Raw genomic sequence first — 18,830 nt, 5'->3', positions numbered from 1 at the left:
TCAAGGTAGCTTCAGAGGTGCGCGCTAAGTATACTAACGGCTCTTCTGGAATTCCCAGAGTGAAAACCTCAAGTCTGATGCAGACCAGAGCTGGGCCAGCTCCCCAGTCCTGGGTATAGAATCATAGTTACAAGCAGGCATTTCTTGGGGATGGGGAGGACTGGCGCAGGGCTGCTGTGATGGGGTATCTTTTCAGGGAGGAGCCAAAGCGCTCATTGTCTCTGCTTCTCCTCCTTTTTCTGCGGTCCCTGGCTCCCCACCTGACTCCAGGTGAACAAGACCTTCCAGGAACTGGCCGTGTTCCATGATCTGGAAGGCATGTGGGAGGAACTCAGCCCCAAGATCTGGACCTTCATGGAGAACAGCCAAGAAATGGACCTTGTCCGGGTGAGTGTCCCTCCCATTATTACCATGTGCCTGCTTGATACTGGAGAGGTGAGTTTCTGGTCACTTTCCCAGGTGTGAGTGAGGTGAGAATTCTTTCAGTTTATCTAGCTGGGGGAATGTAGTGAGCATAGCTAAAGTCACAGGGCACCACCTCTCCAGAAGTACAGGCCATGGTGCAGAGATAACGCTGTGCATGTCAGCAACCATGCCACTCATGGTCAAATAGTAGTTTTCTGCAAAACTTAGTGAGGGCTGGTGTTTGGAAGTAGAGTTGAGTAATTGCAGTACCCTATTTTCATTTTTGGCTGCAGCCTCTCAGCCAGCCACAGCATCTCCCTGTGTTTTGGTAGGTTTTGGAAAGAAGTGTGGGGGCAAAAGCATCATGTTACATGTAGACTGGCCTGAGATACTCATTCTCAGGGCACTGTGTGAATGATGAGCTGCTGTTACTGTGTGGAGGGGAAATGTACTTAGTGCTTCAGAGCCACTTGAAAGGGGTAAGTGCTCTAGAGACAATTGGATTCAAATGTGGAGCAGGCTGAGCAAGAACAGAATGTCTCCTTTGCCTGAGCCTGAGTGCTGTTAATCACATCTTCCTGCCTTGGGCTGAGTTAGAGAATCATTAGACTATTTCCTGTTTCCATGGTGAGGGAGGCCCCTTCCTTTTGTCTCTGCTCCCCTTAAGAAGCAGGTGAAGATTTTCCCAGGTTTCTTGTTTTGAACCTTATTGACTTTAAGGGCAGATGCGTTTTAGAGACTGTACCTACCTAGGGGGAACGCTTCCGAAGTTTAGGACTATTCCCTGATCCGCTGGGAGGCAGGTTACTGAGGAAGTCCCTTTAAAAACAAAGGACTTTATACTGAGAAAAGCATAAACAGTGATTTGTATGGATTCACACTGACTAATATAGCTCATGCTATTAAAGTGGGGTCTCTTCTCTAAAGGAGGGTTATATGATCTAGCCCGGTATACCTAAGTGTGGTTTCAGGCCTTTTCTTCCTGGTCCTCTCCTTGGAATCCATATTTCTACTAGTTGGACTTTTTCTGTTTGTCTGGCTCTCAGAGGATTATAGGAGGCCCTGTGAAGTGACTCAGTGAATTTTGATTTGTGGGCAAATAGATGCTTCCCTAGTCTGAAATTGACTTTGCCTTAGGTGCTCCAATTCTTCATAAGCTCCCAGTTCTTAAAGGACAAGATCCTTGTAAACATGGCAATGGCATTCATTAGGAATCTAGCTGGGAAAATCCAGTGTGTGTGCTTGGAAATGAGGGATCTGGGGCTGGAGAGAAAGGCATGGGCATGCCTTGGAGGGACTTTTGTGTCAAGCTGAGGACCTTTACTTTAAGCTCTAGGGGACCAGGCAAGGGGAGATGTAGATACGTTACTTTGATGGGGTGGATCCTGAAGAAGGACGAGGCAAGAATGAAGGCGGAGACCAGGGAGGAGGCTCTCCAAGTGGCCAAGGCATAAAGCAAGAAATGAGGCCTGGTGACTGTTTAGTGGTGGAGCAGTGAAAGAGAGGGAGGCATCAAAGCGAATCTTGATTTCTAGCTGGGTGGGTGGTAGCGATGTCCAGTAGGCCAGTGGCTACTGAGGTCTGCAGTGGAGGAGGGTGGTTGGGCTGGAGATAGATGATGAGGGAGTCATCAGCCTGTGGGTGGAAGAAAAGGGAACCTCTTCCAACTGTTTTCTTTGCTTCTTCCCTCTCTCTCTCTTTTTTTTTTTTTTTTTTTTTTTTTTTTTTTTTTTGACAGAGTCTTACTCTGTCACCCGGGCTGAAATGCAGTGGCATGATCTTGGCTCACCACAGCCTCTGCCTCCTGGGTTCAAGCAATTCTCCTGTCTCAGCCTCCAGAGTAGCTGGGATTACAGGCACATATCACTGTGCCCGGCTAATTTTTGTATTTTCAGTGGAGATGGGATTTCACCATGTTGGCCTGGCTGGAATGAACTCCTGACCTCAAGTGATCCACCTGCCTCAGCCTCCCAAAGTGTTGGGATTACAGGCTTGAGCCACCGCGCCCAGCCTTTCTTCCCTCTCTTAAAGAGTGTTTATTTAATTCCACAAACATGAGCTTGTCACCCCCTGTAGCCTGGCATCTCCTACACGAGGTAATGGCTGAGGCTTCTGCTTCTGCTGGGGTAGCTCTGATCTTTCTGCTTTCTCTGGCACTGTCTACCCGTGTTGCCTCACCCCATAGGTCCCAGGGCACCTCTCTCGGGCAAGTCATGGAACCCTCTGACACTGATTTGCTCTCTTTTCTGAGCTGCTTTTAGCCACCCATCCTCGGGACCTGTTTTCTCTCTGCCTCCACCCCTGCGGGCAGTCTTAGGTCTCCCGCCCCTCAGGAGCACCCCAGAGAGGCCACGTGCTCAGTGATCTCAGCGGGCACATCTTTCTAGTCTTGCTGTTCTTTTTGGCCATGTTGTTCAGAAGCCATACTGGGCAGGGCCGACTTCACCCTAAAGGCTGCGTCTCTTCACTCTGCTTTTGTTTGTTCCAAATAAAGTGGCTTCAGAATTGCTAACCCTGGCCTCTGTGAACTTGTGAGGTACAATTTTGTGTCTGTTATGTTAAGAAAAATACATACATACCTTCCTGGTGATGGTATAAATTGCTATTCTCTATTGGAAAGCAATTTGGAATGAAAATTTAAAGAACCATTTTAAAATGTGCTATCCTGCATACTTCCATTCCACCCACCCCCAGGGATGTAGCCTACTGAAATAATTTTAAAGAAGTCACCATATGAGAGAAAATGTTATTGCTATATTGTTATTGTGAGAAATTGGAAATAGACTAAATGTTCAGCACTATAGGAATAATTAATGAAATTACATATACTCTATAAAATCATTATGCTCCCATTGAAATAATAAATACAAAGGCGCAAGGGGGGAAAGCTTATAATGTTAGTGAAAATAAGACCGATTTTTTTATAAAGCAGCAGTTTTCAGACCCTTGGAGACTCCAATTCGGTAGAACCAGGGCTTCATCTTCTCTGTTGAAGCTGTGACATGAGTTGCAAATGCCTCTCCTTTTTGCTGAGTTTGCAGCTGCTGTTTTTCTGGCAGCACATCTGTGCAGGCCTCTGCCTCGGCCCCTCTGGATCTGCTGATTGAGCAGCGGATTGATCTGTCCTTCTCTTTCGTGTTGACCCATGTGAGGAACCAACTGGCAAGGGAACAAGAAATGGAAATAGGCCTCCTTTGCATCATGACCTGTACATCCTGCAATTGGAAAAGACTGTACTTTAGTTGGTTTAACCAGCAGCATTATTTTTCTAAACTAAGCAGTAAGAAGGAATTGGGTTTTATGTGGGATCAACAGACTGGGTCTCAAAAGAGGAAGGTGATAGAACACAGTGGGGAGGGGGAGGTGCACTAGAAACAGAGGGCCTATGCTTTCATTCTGGCTTTGCTACTTAATAGCTGTGTGACCCAATCTTAGAGACTTAACCTCTCTGAACTTCCATTTTCTCATGTATAAAATGGGAAATATTAAAGGATACTCACTGGGCTGGTGGCTTGTGCCTATAATCCCAGCACTTGGGGAGGTTGAGGTGGGAGGATCACTTGAGCCCAGGTGTTCAAGACCAGCCCAGGCAACATGGCAAGACTCTGTCTCTATGAAAAAATTAAAAATTAGCCAGGTGTGGTGGTGTGCACCTGTAGTCTTAGCTACTTGGTAGGCTGAGATGGGAGGATCACTTGGGCTTGGGAGGTCAAGGCTGTGGTGAGCTGTGATTCCATCAGTGCACTCCAGCCCGGGCGGCAGAGCGAGACACTGAATCCAAATGACAACAACACAAAAGGCAAAAAAATAAAAGTGCCCTCTTTATGGAGTTGTGTAAGGTGAAGCATATACACTATTCAATATAGTAACTATATAAAGGAAGTATTGTTGTTGTTACTGTAGTTAATACTGTTAAGTGAGATGTTTCGTATAGTGGAAAGCATATGGACTCTGAATTCAGACTGGTCTGACTTTGAGTCTCAGCTCCACATCTATTAATACTATGACCAAGCCCTGGTTAAAATCATGTTTTTTTTTTCTTCAGCCTCAGTCTTCTCACATATAAAATAGGGACACTGTCATTTACCTCAGTTTTCTGTGAGGATAAAACAACGACAGTGTATATGCAAGTATTTTGTAAATTTTATAGTGCTCCTCAAGATTTAGTTGGTGTTTATTTACTACTTGTACTTTTTCACTGGAATGGCAGATGCTGTTGGACAGCAGGGACAATAAACACTTTTGGGAACAGCAGTTGGATGGCTTAGATTGGACAGCCCAAGACATCGTGGCGTTTTTGGCCAAGCACCCAGAGGATGTCCAGTCCAGTAATGGTTCTGTGTACACCTGGAGAGAAGCTTTCAACGAGACTAACCAGGCAATCCGGACCATATCTCGCTTCATGGAGGTGAATCTGTTGCTTGGATCATTTAGAAAAGACTTAACGGCTTCTTTCTCTGAGATGTTACAACAAGGTTCAGGCAGGAGGCAAGTTTAGAAATAATGTATAGTCTCATTTACAAAAGTATCCCTCAAGCCTAACACAGGATTTGGTAACAAAAGGCACTTAATAAATGTTAGTTGAGTGGTTGAATGAGTAAATAAACTCTAGCTTTAGTAAATTAACTCTAGCTTATTCTATATAGGCTCAAGAGAATATTTCTACCCATTTTCTTCTAGGTTTTCCTATCTCAGTGACTAATGGTAGCAAAGCATTCCCTTAAAAAGGCATTATTTGTGAAACATCTAAAATCTAATTCGGGTCCAATTAAATTTTTGAAATTTTATATTAAAAATTATATTAGTAGGGATGGGTAAGAGGTGTTTTGGTCTGGTTAGTTGGTTAGTTGCTATGACTCAGAATTGCTAAGAAAACAGAAAAGTAAGATAAGATCATTGTTTTTTTCCTCCACAAAATCAATAAATAACATATCCCTAAATTACTCTTAGAATTTCTCTTAAATTGCAGTGAAAAACCAAAATCCTCCATTCTTGTTTGAAAGTTGGAAAACTACATTAGAGAGGATTAGAGAGAGAGGATAAGCAATCGTGTAGTCAGCCCTTGCCTCCTAGTGTAGGATTTGTCTCAGCCGCTGTTTGTTGTCCTGGCTGCCAACGTTCTCATGAAGGCTGTTGTTCTATCAGTGTGTCAACCTGAACAAGCTAGAACCCATAGCAACAGAAGTCTGGCTCATCAACAAGTCCATGGAGCTGCTGGATGAGAGGAAGTTCTGGGCTGGTATTGTGTTCACTGGAATTACTCCAGGCAGCATTGAGCTGCCCCATCATGTCAAGTACAAGATCCGAATGGACATTGACAATGTGGAGAGGACAAATAAAATCAAGGATGGGTAAGTGGAATCCCATCACACCAGCCTGGTCTTGGGGAGGTCCAGAGCACCTATTATATTAGGACAAGAGGTACTTTAACTAAGAATTTGGTAGAAATTTCAACAACAACAAAAAAACTCAACTTGGTGTCATGATTTTGGTGAAATTGGTACATGCCTTGCTGGAAGGTTTTTCATAGGTCATAAAATACCAGTATCTTTTGATTTAGCATTTCTACTCAAGGGAATTAATTCCAGGAATTTTGGTGGCAGGCACCTGTAATCCCAGCTACTCGGGAGGCTGAGGCAGGAGAATTGCTTGAACCCAGGAGGCAGAGGTTGCAGTGAGCTAAGATCGCATCATTGCACTCCAGCCTGGGCATTAAGAGTGAAACTCCATCTCAAAAAAAAAAAAAAAAAGATACAAAGATAGAAAAAGGGGCTTGGTAAGGGTAGTAGGGTTTTGGGTGATTTTTTTTTTTTTTAATTGTATGGTTCTAAAGGAATGGTTGATTACTTGTGGTTTGGTTTTAGGTACTGGGACCCTGGTCCTCGAGCTGACCCCTTTGAGGACATGCGGTACGTCTGGGGGGGCTTCGCCTACTTGCAGGATGTGGTGGAGCAGGCAATCATCAGGGTGTTGACGGGCACCGAGAAGAAAACTGGTGTCTATATGCAACAGATGCCCTATCCCTGTTACGTTGATGACATGTAAGTTACCTGCAAGCCACTGTATTTAACCAGTTTATACTGTGCCAGATGGGGGTGTGTATATGTGTGTGCATGTGCATGCATGTGTGAATGATCTGGAAATAAGATGCCAGATGTAAGTTGTCAACAGTTGCAGCCACATGACAGACATAGATATATGTGCACACACTAGTAAACCTCTTTCCTTCTCATCCATGGTTGCCACTTTTATCTTTTTGTTTATTTATTTTTTTGAGACGGAGTCTCGCTCTGTCACCCAGGCTGGAGTGCAGTGGCTCCATCTCGGCTCACTGCAACCTCTGCCTCCTGGGTTCAAACGATTCTCCTGCCTCAGCCTCCACAGTAGCTGGGACTACAGGCACATGCTGCCACGCCCGGCTGATTTTTTGTATTTTAGTAGAGACAAGGTTTCACCATGTTTCCCAGGCTGGCCTTGAACTCCTGAGCTCAGGCAATCCACCCTCCTTGGCCTCCCAAAGTGCTGGGATTACAGGTGTGAGCCACCGCACCCAGCCCACCACTTTAATTTTTTACACTCTACCCTTTTGGTCAAAATTTGCTCAGTCTGCAAGCTTAAAATGTGTCATGACAAACACATGCAAGCACATACTCACACATAGACGCAGAAACAGCGTCTAAACTTATAAAAGCACAATTTATGTAAATGTGTGCACTTCTTCTCCCTAGGTGGTAAACCACATTTCAAAACAACCCAAATAAAACTGACCAAAGCTTCTTTCTCTTAGACTTTTTAGAAAATCTTTCAGTGCTGAGTCACTAAGCTGCCAAGTTCTCATTGTGGGAACTATGCCTTTGGATGTAATGATTTCTTCTAAGAGAAGGGGCGGAGGTGTAGTTATTGCAAACATCTGAAATATGTAATGTTTCTTCCAGATTCTGGAAATTCTCTTATTCTCTGTTGTTGTTGGTGGTGGTGGGGTGCGTGTGTGTGTGTGTGTGTGTGTAGGGATCAGGATGCGGGAGGAGCTGGGTTCTCCTTGTATTGGTTCTCTGTTTTGCATTGAATAGTGTGTTTCCTTGTATGGCTTTCTATAGCTTTTCAAGGTCACCAGAAATTATCCTGTTTTTCACCTTCTAAACAATTAGCTGGAATTTTTCAAAGGAAGACTTTTACAAAGACCCCTAAGCTAAGGTTTACACTAGAAAGGATGTCTTAAGACAGGGCACAGGAGTTCAGAGGCATTAAGAGCTGGTGCCTGTTTTCATGTAGTGAGTATGTGCCTACATGGTAAAGCTTTGACGTGAACCTCAAGTTCAGGGTCCAAAATCTGTGTGCCTTTTACTTTGCACATCTGCATTTTCTATTCTAGCTTGGAATCTGAAACATTGACAAGAGCTGCCTGAAATGTATGTCTGTGGTGTGATTAGAGTTACGATAAGCAAGTCAATAGTGAGATGACCTTGGAGATGTTGAACTTTTGTGAGAGAATGAATTTTTTTTTGTTTTGGTTTTTAGTATTTTGAAACAATCTACCTTTAGTTTAAATATGGCTCACAGTTACCTAGTTACTGAAGCAAGCCCCCAAAGAAATTTGGTTTGACAACACTTTGTTAGCCTCGTTTTTCTCTCTACATTGCATTGCTCGTGAAGCATTGGATCATACGTGCATTTCAGAGTCTAGAGGGCCTGTCCTTCTGTGGCCCAGATGTGGTGCTCCCTCTAGCATGCAGGCTCAGAGGCCTTGGCCCATCACCCTGGCTCACGTGTGTCTTTCTTTCTCTCCTTGTCCTTCCTTGGGGCCTCCAGCTTTCTGCGGGTGATGAGCCGGTCAATGCCCCTCTTCATGACGCTGGCCTGGATTTACTCAGTGGCTGTGATCATCAAGGGCATCGTGTATGAGAAGGAGGCACGGCTGAAAGAGACCATGCGGATCATGGGCCTGGACAACAGCATCCTCTGGTTTAGCTGGTTCATTAGTAGCCTCATTCCTCTTCTTGTGAGCGCTGGCCTGCTGGTGGTCATCCTGAAGGTAAGGCAGCCTCACTCGCTCTTCCCTGCCAGGAAACTCCGAAATAGCTCAACACGGGCTAAGGGAGGAGAAGAAGAAAAAAAATCCAAGCCTCTGGTAGAGAAGGGGTCATACCTGTCATTTCCTGCAATTTCATCCATTTATAGTTGGGGAAAGTGAGGCCCAGAGAGGGGCAGTGACTTGCCCAAGGTCAACCCAGCCAGGTAGCAGCTAAGTAGGATGAGAGTGCAGGGTTCATGCTTTCCAGATAACCACATGCTCAACTGTGCCATGCTGTCTCGTTGGTAGTGGTTCATGGCAGCATCTGAAAGCTATTTATTTTCTTAGATATATTGGGTGGCGATTCTTCCTAAGTTTCTAAGAACAATAATCAGAAGGATATATATTGTTGCAGGTTAGACTGTCTGGAAGCAGAGGCTGAAATAGAGTTTGATGTGTGGGTATTTATGAGTGCTCAATACCTATGGAAGAGATATGGAAGATGCAGGATTGGGCAGAGGGAGGAGTTGAACTGTGATATAGGGCCAACCCCGTGGGGCACTCTAGAGAATATGCAGCTTGTTGGAGTTGTTCTTCATCGAGCTGAAACATCCAGCCCTTTGTGCTCCCCCAAGGCCTCCCGCCTGACACCACCTACCCCAGCCCTCTCAGTCAATCACTGGATGTGGGCTGCCCTGAGAAGGTCGTGCCCCAGGGCCTACATGGCTCTCTGCTGCTGTGACAAACCCAGAGTTGCTGATGCCTGAGGCCGTCTACTGACAGCTGGGCAACAAGGCTTCCCTGAATGGGGACTCTGGGCAGTGCAGTTTTGTGTCTGAACCATACATCAATATATTTATATCCGAATTTTCTTTCTCTGCAAGCATTTCATATAAAGACACATCAGGTAAAAATAAATGTTTTTGAAGCAAAAGGAGTACAAAGAGATAAGAACTAACTAATTTAATACTAGTTACCATCTGTTACAAATAGTTCCTACTGATTGCCAAGGACTGTTTAAACACATCACATGGGCTTCTTCTTCTATCGTCACTAACCCTTTTAACAGACAAGGAAATGAGGCTCAGGAAGGTCAAGGACTTTATTGAGGTTCCACAGTAGGATACGGTTCTTGCTAAAAGCAACCCCTCCCTCATGCTCTGTTATCTAACTGCAAGGGGAAGGTCAGTGGCAGAGGTAGTGGTCCCATGGTTGGTGCGTAAGAGCTGCTCTGAGACAACTGCATGCTGGTGGGTCCTGCAGACATGTACCCATCAGCCGGAGATAAGCTCAAAATATCCACAAGAGTTTGGATGATTGTGGGAATGCAGAATCCATGGTGATCAAGAGGGAAAGTCAAGTTGCCTGGCCATTTTCCTTGGCTTTTAGACAGAAAAGTTACGTGGGACATTATCTCCCACAGCTCTTCTGTGGTGCCACCAGTCATAGTCCTTATATAAGGAGAAACCAGTTAAAATTACCTATTGAAGAAACAAAGAGCAAACTCACCCACTGAGATGTGTAGAAAGCCCTGGACTCTGTTGTATTCATAACTCTGCCATTATTTTTCTGTGTAGTTTTGGGTAAATCACTTATCTTCTTTAGGATGGTAATGATCAGTTGCCTCATCAGAAAGATGAACAGCATTACGCCTCTGCATTGTCTCTAACATGAGTAGGAATAAACCCTGTCTTTTTTCTGTAGATCATACAAGTGAGTGCTTGGGATTGTTGAGGCAGCACATTTGATGTGTCTCTTCCTTCCCAGTTAGGAAACCTGCTGCCCTACAGTGATCCCAGCGTGGTGTTTGTCTTCCTGTCCGTGTTTGCTGTGGTGACAATCCTGCAGTGCTTCCTGATTAGCACACTCTTCTCCAGAGCCAACCTGGCAGCAGCCTGTGGGGGCATCATCTACTTCACGCTGTACCTGCCCTACGTCCTGTGTGTGGCATGGCAGGACTACGTGGGCTTCACACTCAAGATCTTCGCTGTGAGTACCTCTGACCTTTCTTCAGTGGCTGTAGGCATTTTACCTTCCTTTGGAGTCCCTGAATAAAAGCAGCAAGTTGAGAACAGAAGATGATAGTCTCTTTCCAATGGGACATGAACCTTAGCTCTAGATTCTAAGCTCTTTAAGGGTAAGGGCAAGGATTGTGTTTTATTAAATTGTTTATCTTTAGTCTTCTCAGTGAATCCTGGTTGAATTGAATTGAATGGAATTTTTCCGAGAGCCAGACTGCATCTTGAACTGGGCTGGGGATAAATGGCATTGAGGAATGGCTTCAGGCAACAGATGCCATCTCTGCCCTTTATCTCCCAGCTCTGTTGGCCATGTTAAGCTCATGACAAAGCCAAGGCCACAAATAGAACTGAAAACTCTTGAGGTCAGATATGACCTCTCTTGTCTTCCTTGTGTCCAGTATGGTGTTTTGCTTGAGTAATATTTTCTGAACTAAGCACAACTGAGGAGCAGGTGCCTCATCCCACAAATTCCTGACTTGGACACTTCCTTCCCTCGTACAGAGCAGGGGGATATCTTGGAGAGTGTGTGAGCCCCTACAAGTGCAAGTTGTCAGATGTCCCCAGGTCACTTATCAGGAAAGCTAAGAGTGACTCATAGGATGCTCCTGATGCCTCAGTCTGGGCTCCATAGGCATCAGCAGCCCCAGACAGGCACCTCTGATCCTGAGCCATCCTTGGCTGAGCAGGGAGCCTCAGAGGACTCTGGGTATGCGCATGTGTGTGGGGGAACAGGATTGCTGAGCCTTGGGGCATCTTTGGAAACATAAAGTTTTAAAAGTCTTATACTTCACTGTATATGCATTTCTGAAATGTCTGTGTATAATGAGTGGTTACAAATGGAATCATTTTATATGTTACTTGGTAGCCCACCACTCCCCTAAAGGGACTCTATAGGTAAATACTACTTCTCCACCTTATGATTGATCCATTTTGCAAATTCAAATTTCTCCAGGTATAATTTACACTAGAAGAGATAGAAAAATGAGACTGACCAGGAAATGGATAGGTGACTTTGCCTGTTTCTCACAGAGCCTGCTGTCTCCTGTGGCTTTTGGGTTTGGCTGTGAGTACTTTGCCCTTTTTGAGGAGCAGGGCATTGGAGTGCAGTGGGACAACCTGTTTGAGAGTCCTGTGGAGGAAGATGGCTTCAATCTCACCACTTCGGTCTCCATGATGCTGTTTGACACCTTCCTCTATGGGGTGATGACCTGGTACATTGAGGCTGTCTTTCCAGGTACACTGCTTTGGGCATCTGTTTGGAAAATATGACTTCTAGCTGATGTCCTTTCTTTGTGCTAGAATCTCTGCAGTGCATGGGCTTCCCTGGGAAGTGGTTTGGGCTATAGATCTATAGTAAACAGATAGTCCAAGGACAGGCAGCTGATGCTGAAAGTACAATTGTCACTACTTGTACAGCACTTGTTTCTTGAAAACTGTGTGCCAGGCAGCATGCAAAATGTTTTATACACATTGCTTCATTTAATTCTCACAAGGCTACTCTGAAGTAGTTACTATAATAACCAGCAATTTTCAAATGAGAGAACTGTGACTCAAAGATGTTAAGTAACCAGCTGTGGTCACACAACTGTTAAATGTTGGTACATGGAGGTGAATCCACTTCGGTTACACTGGGTCAATAAGCCCAGGCGAATCCTCCCAATGCTCACCCAATTCTGTATTTCTGTGTCCTCAGAGGGGGTACAACTAGGAGAGGTTCTGTTTCCTGAGTACAGGTTGTTAATAATTAAATATACTAGCTCTAAGGCCTGCCTATGATTAATTAGCATTCAATAAAAATTCATGTTGAATTTTTCTTTAGTACTTCTTTCTTAATATAATACATCTTCTTGACCAAGTCCAAGAGGAACCTGCATTGGACAGTTTCCATGTGAGATCAAATTCTGAGAGAGCAAGATTTAACCCTTTTTGGTTCACCTTCTGATCCTCCCCTAAGGAGGTATACCTGAAATATTTATTACTCCTGCCTGAACTTCTTTCATTGAATATGCAATTTTGCAGCATGCAGATTCTGGATTTAAATTCTGAGTCTTAACTTACTGGCTGAGGGACCTTGGATAGGCTCCTTATCCCTCAGTTTCCTCATCTCTAAAATGGGGATGGCACCTGCCCCGTGGGTTGTTGGAAGGACTTACAGAGGTGCAGAATGTACGTTGTACATAGCAGGTTTCAGCAAATGTTAGCTCCCTCTTTCCCCACATCCGTTCAAATCTGTTCCTTCCCCAAAGGATGTGTCAAGGAGGAAATGGACCTGGCTGGGAAGCCCTCAGAATACTGGGATGGTGCTGAGCTTGGCTCATACCTGTGCTTTGCTTTCAGGCCAGTACGGAATTCCCAGGCCCTGGTATTTTCCTTGCACCAAGTCCTACTGGTTTGGTGAGGAAAGTGATGAGAAGAGCCACCCTGGTTCCAACCAGAAGAGAATGTCAGAAAGTAAGTGCTGTTGACATCCTGCTCTTTCTTTAACCTAGTGCTGCTGCCTCTGCTAACTGTTGGGGGCAAGCGATGTCTCCTGCCTTTCTAAAAGACTGTGAAACCACTCCAGGGGCAGAGAAATCACATGCAGTGTCCCTTTCCAAATCCTCCCATGCCATTTATGTCCAATGCTGTTGACCTATTGGGAGTTCACGGTCTCGATCCCTGAGGGACATTTTCTTTGTTGTCTTGGCTTCTAGAAAAGTATCTTTTACTTGCCCCCTCCCAAACACATATTTCATGGTCTCCTAACAAGCTAGAAGAAAGAGGTAAAGACAAGCGTGATTGTGGAACCATAGCCTCGCTGCCTGCCTGTGACATGGTGACCTGTGTATCAGCCTGTGTGGGCTGAGACCAAGTGGCTACCACAGAGCTCAGCCTATGCTTCATAATGTAATCATTACCCAGATCCCTAATCCTCTCTTGGCTCTTAACTGCAGACAGAGACGTCGACAGCTCATCAAAGTCTCTGCCTTCTGGGTTCTTTGTGCTTAGAGTGGCTTCCTAAATATTTAATAGATCCCTTTTCTGCCAGTCTCTTCTGTGCCCATCCCCTGATTGCCCTTGGTAAAAGTATGATGCTCCTTAGTGTAGCACGCTTGCCTGCTGTTCCTAATCATCTTCTCCTACCTCCTCTCTACACCTAGCTCCTGTTTCAGTCACCTAGAAATGCTCACAGTTGCTGGAATATGTCATGTTCTTCCACATCTCCATGCCTTTGTAGGTACTGTTTGCTCTCACAGGAGAACCTTCTCTCTAACTTGCCTATCTTCTCAACTCCTCCTTTCTCTCCAAGATCTAGTTCAGGATCCCCTCCCCTGAGCATCCCTCCTTGGTTCTCAGGTAGTCAGCCACTCTCTGCCCTGAACTTCCATGGCACGTGAAAGAAAATCTTTTTATTTTAAAACAATTACAGACTCACAAGAAGTAATACAAATTACATGAGGGGGTTACCTTAAACCCTTCATCCAGTTTCCCCAATGGTAGCACCATGTGTAACTGTAGAATAATATCAAAACCATGAAATTGACATAGGTACAATTCACAAACCTTCAGATTTCACTGGCTTTATGTGCACTCATTTGTGTGTGTATTTAGTTCTATGCAGTTTTATCATGTGTGAATTCATGTAATTACTAGCTCAATCAAGCTGCAGAAATATCTCATTGTCACAAAGCTCCTTCATGCTACCCCTTAATGGCCACAGCCACCTCCCTTCTTCCTCAGTTCCTGATACCTGTCAACCACTAATGCGTTCCTCATTTTTACAGTTTTATTATTTCCAGAATGTTGCATAAATGGAACCATACATTAGGTATCCTTTTGATACTGGCTTTTTTTTTTTTTTCACTCAGCAGAATTCCCTTAGATCTATCCAAGTTGTGTGTGTCAACAGTTCATTCCTCTTCACTGCTGAGTAGTGTTCCCTGGGAGGGGTGTATCACAGTTCCATGGCATTTTTAGATGTATTTTTTAAACAGCTTTCAGCATCCTCTATTTTAATTGTTCATCAAGTCCTTTTTCCCAATAGACTCTGAATGCTCCTTTATCATTGTATTCCCATCACCAACATCAGTACCCAAATAGGCCCTAAATAAACATTTATAGCCTCCTGCCTGCCTGAGAAACCAGGGTGGACATGGAGAGAAGGCAGTTCTGAAAGTTCAAGCACAGTGCCCTGTGTCCTTACACTCCACTCCTCAGTGCTTTCTGTGGGTTCATTTCTGTCTTCTCTCCTGTCACAGTCTGCATGGAGGAGGAACCCACCCACCTGAAGCTGGGCGTGTCCATTCAGAACCTGGTAAAAATCTACCGAGATGGGATGAAGGTGGCTGTCGATGGCCTGGCACTGAATTTTTATGAGGGCCAGATCACCTCCTTCCTGGGCCACAATGGAGCGGGGAAGACGACCACCATGTAAGAAGAGGGTGTGGTTCCCACAGAATCAGCCACAGGAGGGTTCTGCAGTAGAGTTAGAAATTTATACCTTAGGAAACCATGCTCGTCCCTGGGACAAGGGCAGGAGCACATGAGGAGTTGCCGAATGTGAACATGTTATCTAATCATGAGTGTCTTTCCACGTGCCAGTTTGCTAGATGTTATTTCTTCAGCCTAAAACAAGCTGGGGCCTCAGATGACCTTTCCCATGTAGTTCACAGAATTCTGCAGTGGTCTTGGAACCTGCAGCCACGAAAAGATAGATTACATATGTTGGAGGGAGTTGGTAATTCCCAGGAACTCTGTCTCTAAGCAGATGTGAGAAGCACATGTGAGACGCAATCAAGCTGGGCAGCTGGCTTGATTGCCTTCCCTGGGACCTCAAGGACCTTACAGTGGGTAGTATCAGGAGGGGTCAGGGGCTGTAAAGCACCAGCGTTAGCCTCAGTGGCTTCCAGCATGATTCCTCAACCATTCTAACCATTCCAAAGGGTATATCTTTTGGGGGGTGACATTCTTTTCCTGTTTTCTTTTTAATCTTTTTTTAAAACATAGAATTAATATATTATGAGCTTTTCGGAAGATTTTTAAAAGGCAGTCAGAAATCCTACTACCTAACACAAAAATTGTTTTTATCTTTGAATAATATGTTCTTGTTTGTCCATTTTCCATGCATGCGATGTTAGGCATACAAAATACATTTTTTAAAGAATACTTTCATTGCAAATTGGAAGCTTCATTTAAAAAATGCTCATACTAAAATTGGCATTTCTAACTCATAGGCCCACTTGTAGTTATTTACTGAAGCAAAAGGACAGCTTTGCTTTGTGTGGGTCTGGTAGGGTTCATTAGAAAGGAATGGGGGCGGTGGGAGGGTTGGTGTTCTGTTCTCTCTGCAGACTGAATGGAGCATCTAGAGTTAAGGGTAGGTCAACCCTGACTCCTGTACTTCTAAATTTTTGTCCTCAGGTCAATCCTGACCGGGTTGTTCCCCCCGACCTCGGGCACCGCCTACATCCTGGGAAAAGACATTCGCTCTGAGATGAGCACCATCCGGCAGAACCTGGGGGTCTGTCCCCAGCATAACGTGCTGTTTGACATGTGAGTACCGGCAGCACGTTAAGAATAGGCCTTTTCTGGATGTGTGTGTGTCATGCCATCATGGGAGGAGTGGGACTTAAGCATTTTACTTTGCTGTGTTTTTGTTTTTTCTTTTTTTCTTTTTTATTTTTTTGAGATGGAGTCTCGCTCTGCAGCCAGGCTGGACTGTGGTGGCGCGATCTCGGCTCACTGCAACCTTGGCCTCCCAGGTTCAAGCGATTCTCCTGCCTCAGCCTCCCGAGTAGCTGGGACTCTAGGCACACACCACCATGCCCAGCTAATTTTTGTGTTTTTAGTAGAGACGGGGTTTCACCATGTTGGCCAGGATGGTCTCAATGTCTTGACCTCGTGATCCGCCCACCTCGGCCTCCCAAAGTGCTGGGAACACAGGCATGAGCCACTGTGTCTGGCCACATTTTACTTTCTCTGAATGTGGCAGGCTCACCTCCGTGAACACCTTGAGACCTAGTTGTTCTTTGATTTTAGGAGAAGTGGGAGGTGAATGGTTGAGCTGTAGAGGTGACATCAGCCCAGCCAGTGGATGGGGGCTTGGGAAACATTGCTTTCCATTATTGTCATGCTGGAGGGCCCTTTAGCCCATCCTCTCCCACGCCACACTCCTTATTGAGGCCTGGAGCAGACTTCCCAGACCTGGTAGTGCTTCAGGGCCCTGGTATGATGGACCTATATTTGCTGCTTAAGACATTTGCTCCCACTCAGGTTGTCCCATCAGCCATAAGGCCCCCAGGGAGCCCGTGTGATGGAGCAGAGAGAGACCTGAGCTCTGCAATCTTGGGCAAGGCTTTCCCCTTATGTTTCTTTTTATCTAAAGTGAACAGCTGGGGCTCATGTGCTCCCTCCTCATCTAAAGTGAACACATGGGGCTCATGTGCAGGGTCCTCCCCGCTTTCAGAGCCTGAGGTCCCCTGAGGTTCAGGAAGGCTGCTCCAGGTGAGTGCCGAGCTGACTTCTTGGTGGACGTGCTGTGGGGACAGCCCATTAAAGACCACATCTTGGGGCCCTGAAATTGAAAGTTGTAACTGCCTGGTGCATGGTGGCCAGGCCTGCTGGAAACAGGTTGGAAGCGATCTGTCACCTTTCACTTTGATTTCCTGAGCAGCTCATGTGGTTGCTCACTGTTGTTCTACCTTGAATCTTGAAGATTATTTTTCAGAAATTGATAAAGTTATTTTAAAAAGCACGGGGAGAGAAAAATATGCCCATTCTCATCTGTTCTGGGCCAGGGGACACTGTATTCTGGGGTATCCAGTAGGGCCCAGAGCTGACCTGCCTCCCTGTCCCCAGGCTGACTGTCGAAGAACACATCTGGTTCTATGCCCGCTTGAAAGGGCTCTCTGAGAAGCACGTGAAGGCGGAGATGGAGCAGATGGCCCTGGATGTTGGTTTGCCATCAAGCAAGCTGAAAAGCAAAACAAGCCAGCTGTCAGGTGCGGCCCAGAGCTACCTTCCCTATCCCTCTCCCCTCCTCCTCCGGCTACACACATGCGGAGGAAAATCAGCACTGCCCCAGGGTCCCAGGCTGGGTGAGGCTGGTAACAGAAACTTGTCCCTGGCTGTGCCCCTAGGTCCTCTGCCTTCACTCACTGTCTGGGGCTGGTCCTGGAGTTTGTCTCGCTCTGTTTTTTTGTAGGTGGAATGCAGAGAAAGCTATCTGTGGCCTTGGCCTTTGTCGGGGGATCTAAGGTTGTCATTCTGGATGAACCCACAGCTGGTGTGGACCCTTACTCCCGCAGGGGAATATGGGAGCTGCTGCTGAAATACCGACAAGGTGCCTGATGTGTATTTATTCTGAGTAAATGGACTGAGAGAGAGCGGGGGGCTTTTGAGAAGTATGGCTGTATCTCATGGCTAGGCTTCTGTGAAGCCATGGGATACTCTTCTGTTATCACAGAAGAGATAAAGGGCATTGAGACTGAGATTCCTGAGAGGAGATGCTGTGTCTTTATTCATCTTTTTGTCCCCAACATGGTGCACTAAATTTATGGTTAGTTGAAAGGGTGGATGCTTAAATGAATGGAAGCGGAGAGGGGCGGGAAGACGTTGGGCTCTCTGGTTAGAGATCTGATGTGGTACAGTATGAGGAGCACAGGCAGGCTTGGAGCCAACTCTGGCTGGCCCTGAGACATTGGGAAAGTCACAACTTGCCTCACCTTCTTTGCCGATAATAATAGTGGTGCTTACCTCATAGAGGATTAAATTAAATGAGAGTGCACACAAACCACCTAGCACAATGCCTGGCATATAGCAAGTTCCCAAATAAAATGCTACTGTTCTTACCTCTGTGAGGATGCGGTACCTATATATACAAAGCTTTGCCATTCTAGGGGTCATAGCCATACAGGGTGAAAGGTGGCTTCCAGGTCTCTTCCAGTGCTTACCCCTGCTAATATCTCTCTAGTCCCTGCCACTGTGACAAATCAGAACTGAGAGGCCTCACCTGTCCCACATCCTTGTGTTTGTGCCTGGCAGGCCGCACCATTATTCTCTCTACACACCACATGGATGAAGCGGACATCCTGGGGGACAGGATTGCCATCATCTCCCATGGGAAGCTGTGCTGTGTGGGCTCCTCCCTGTTTCTGAAGAACCAGCTGGGAACAGGCTACTACCTGACCCTGGTCAAGAAAGATGTGGAATCCTCCCTCAGTTCCTGCAGAAACAGTAGTAGCACTGTGTCATACCTGAAAAAGGTGAGCTGCAGTCTTGGTGCTGGGCTGGTGTTGGGTCTGGGCAGCCGGGACTTGCTGGCTGTGAATGATTTCTCCACCTCCACCCCTTTTGCCATGTTGAAGCCACCATCTCCCTGCTCTGTTGCCCCTTTGAAATCATATCATACTTCA

At 45.7% G+C, this 18,830-nt stretch overlaps 1 protein-coding gene across 3 annotated transcripts in view; it reads left to right on the top strand.

Annotated features, from left to right (window-relative positions):
- The window catches only part of ABCA1 (ATP binding cassette subfamily A member 1), a 147,246-nt gene that overhangs the window by 90,823 nt on the left and 37,593 nt on the right, over positions 1-18,830 (top strand). For all 3 annotated transcript variants that reach the window (XM_055350364.2, XM_004048392.5, XM_055350365.2), the window contains exons 11-23: positions 271-387; positions 4,616-4,813; positions 5,551-5,756; positions 6,270-6,446; positions 8,215-8,437; positions 10,184-10,405; positions 11,467-11,671; positions 12,775-12,888; positions 14,676-14,847; positions 15,838-15,969; positions 17,275-17,417; positions 17,621-17,758; positions 18,460-18,680. In XM_055350364.2, coding sequence (XP_055206339.2) covers positions 271-387; positions 4,616-4,813; positions 5,551-5,756; positions 6,270-6,446; positions 8,215-8,437; positions 10,184-10,405; positions 11,467-11,671; positions 12,775-12,888; positions 14,676-14,847; positions 15,838-15,969; positions 17,275-17,417; positions 17,621-17,758; positions 18,460-18,680 — 2,268 coding nt within the window. The remainder of the gene's footprint in view (positions 1-270; positions 388-4,615; positions 4,814-5,550; positions 5,757-6,269; positions 6,447-8,214; positions 8,438-10,183; positions 10,406-11,466; positions 11,672-12,774; positions 12,889-14,675; positions 14,848-15,837; positions 15,970-17,274; positions 17,418-17,620; positions 17,759-18,459; positions 18,681-18,830) is intronic.

This window comes from Gorilla gorilla, chromosome 13, assembly GCF_029281585.2.
Source record: "Gorilla gorilla gorilla isolate KB3781 chromosome 13, NHGRI_mGorGor1-v2.1_pri, whole genome shotgun sequence".
NCBI classification, from domain to species: domain Eukaryota; kingdom Metazoa; phylum Chordata; class Mammalia; order Primates; family Hominidae; genus Gorilla; species Gorilla gorilla.
Note: the sequence above shows the minus strand (reverse complement) of the source record. Positions and strands in the feature narration are given on the sequence as shown.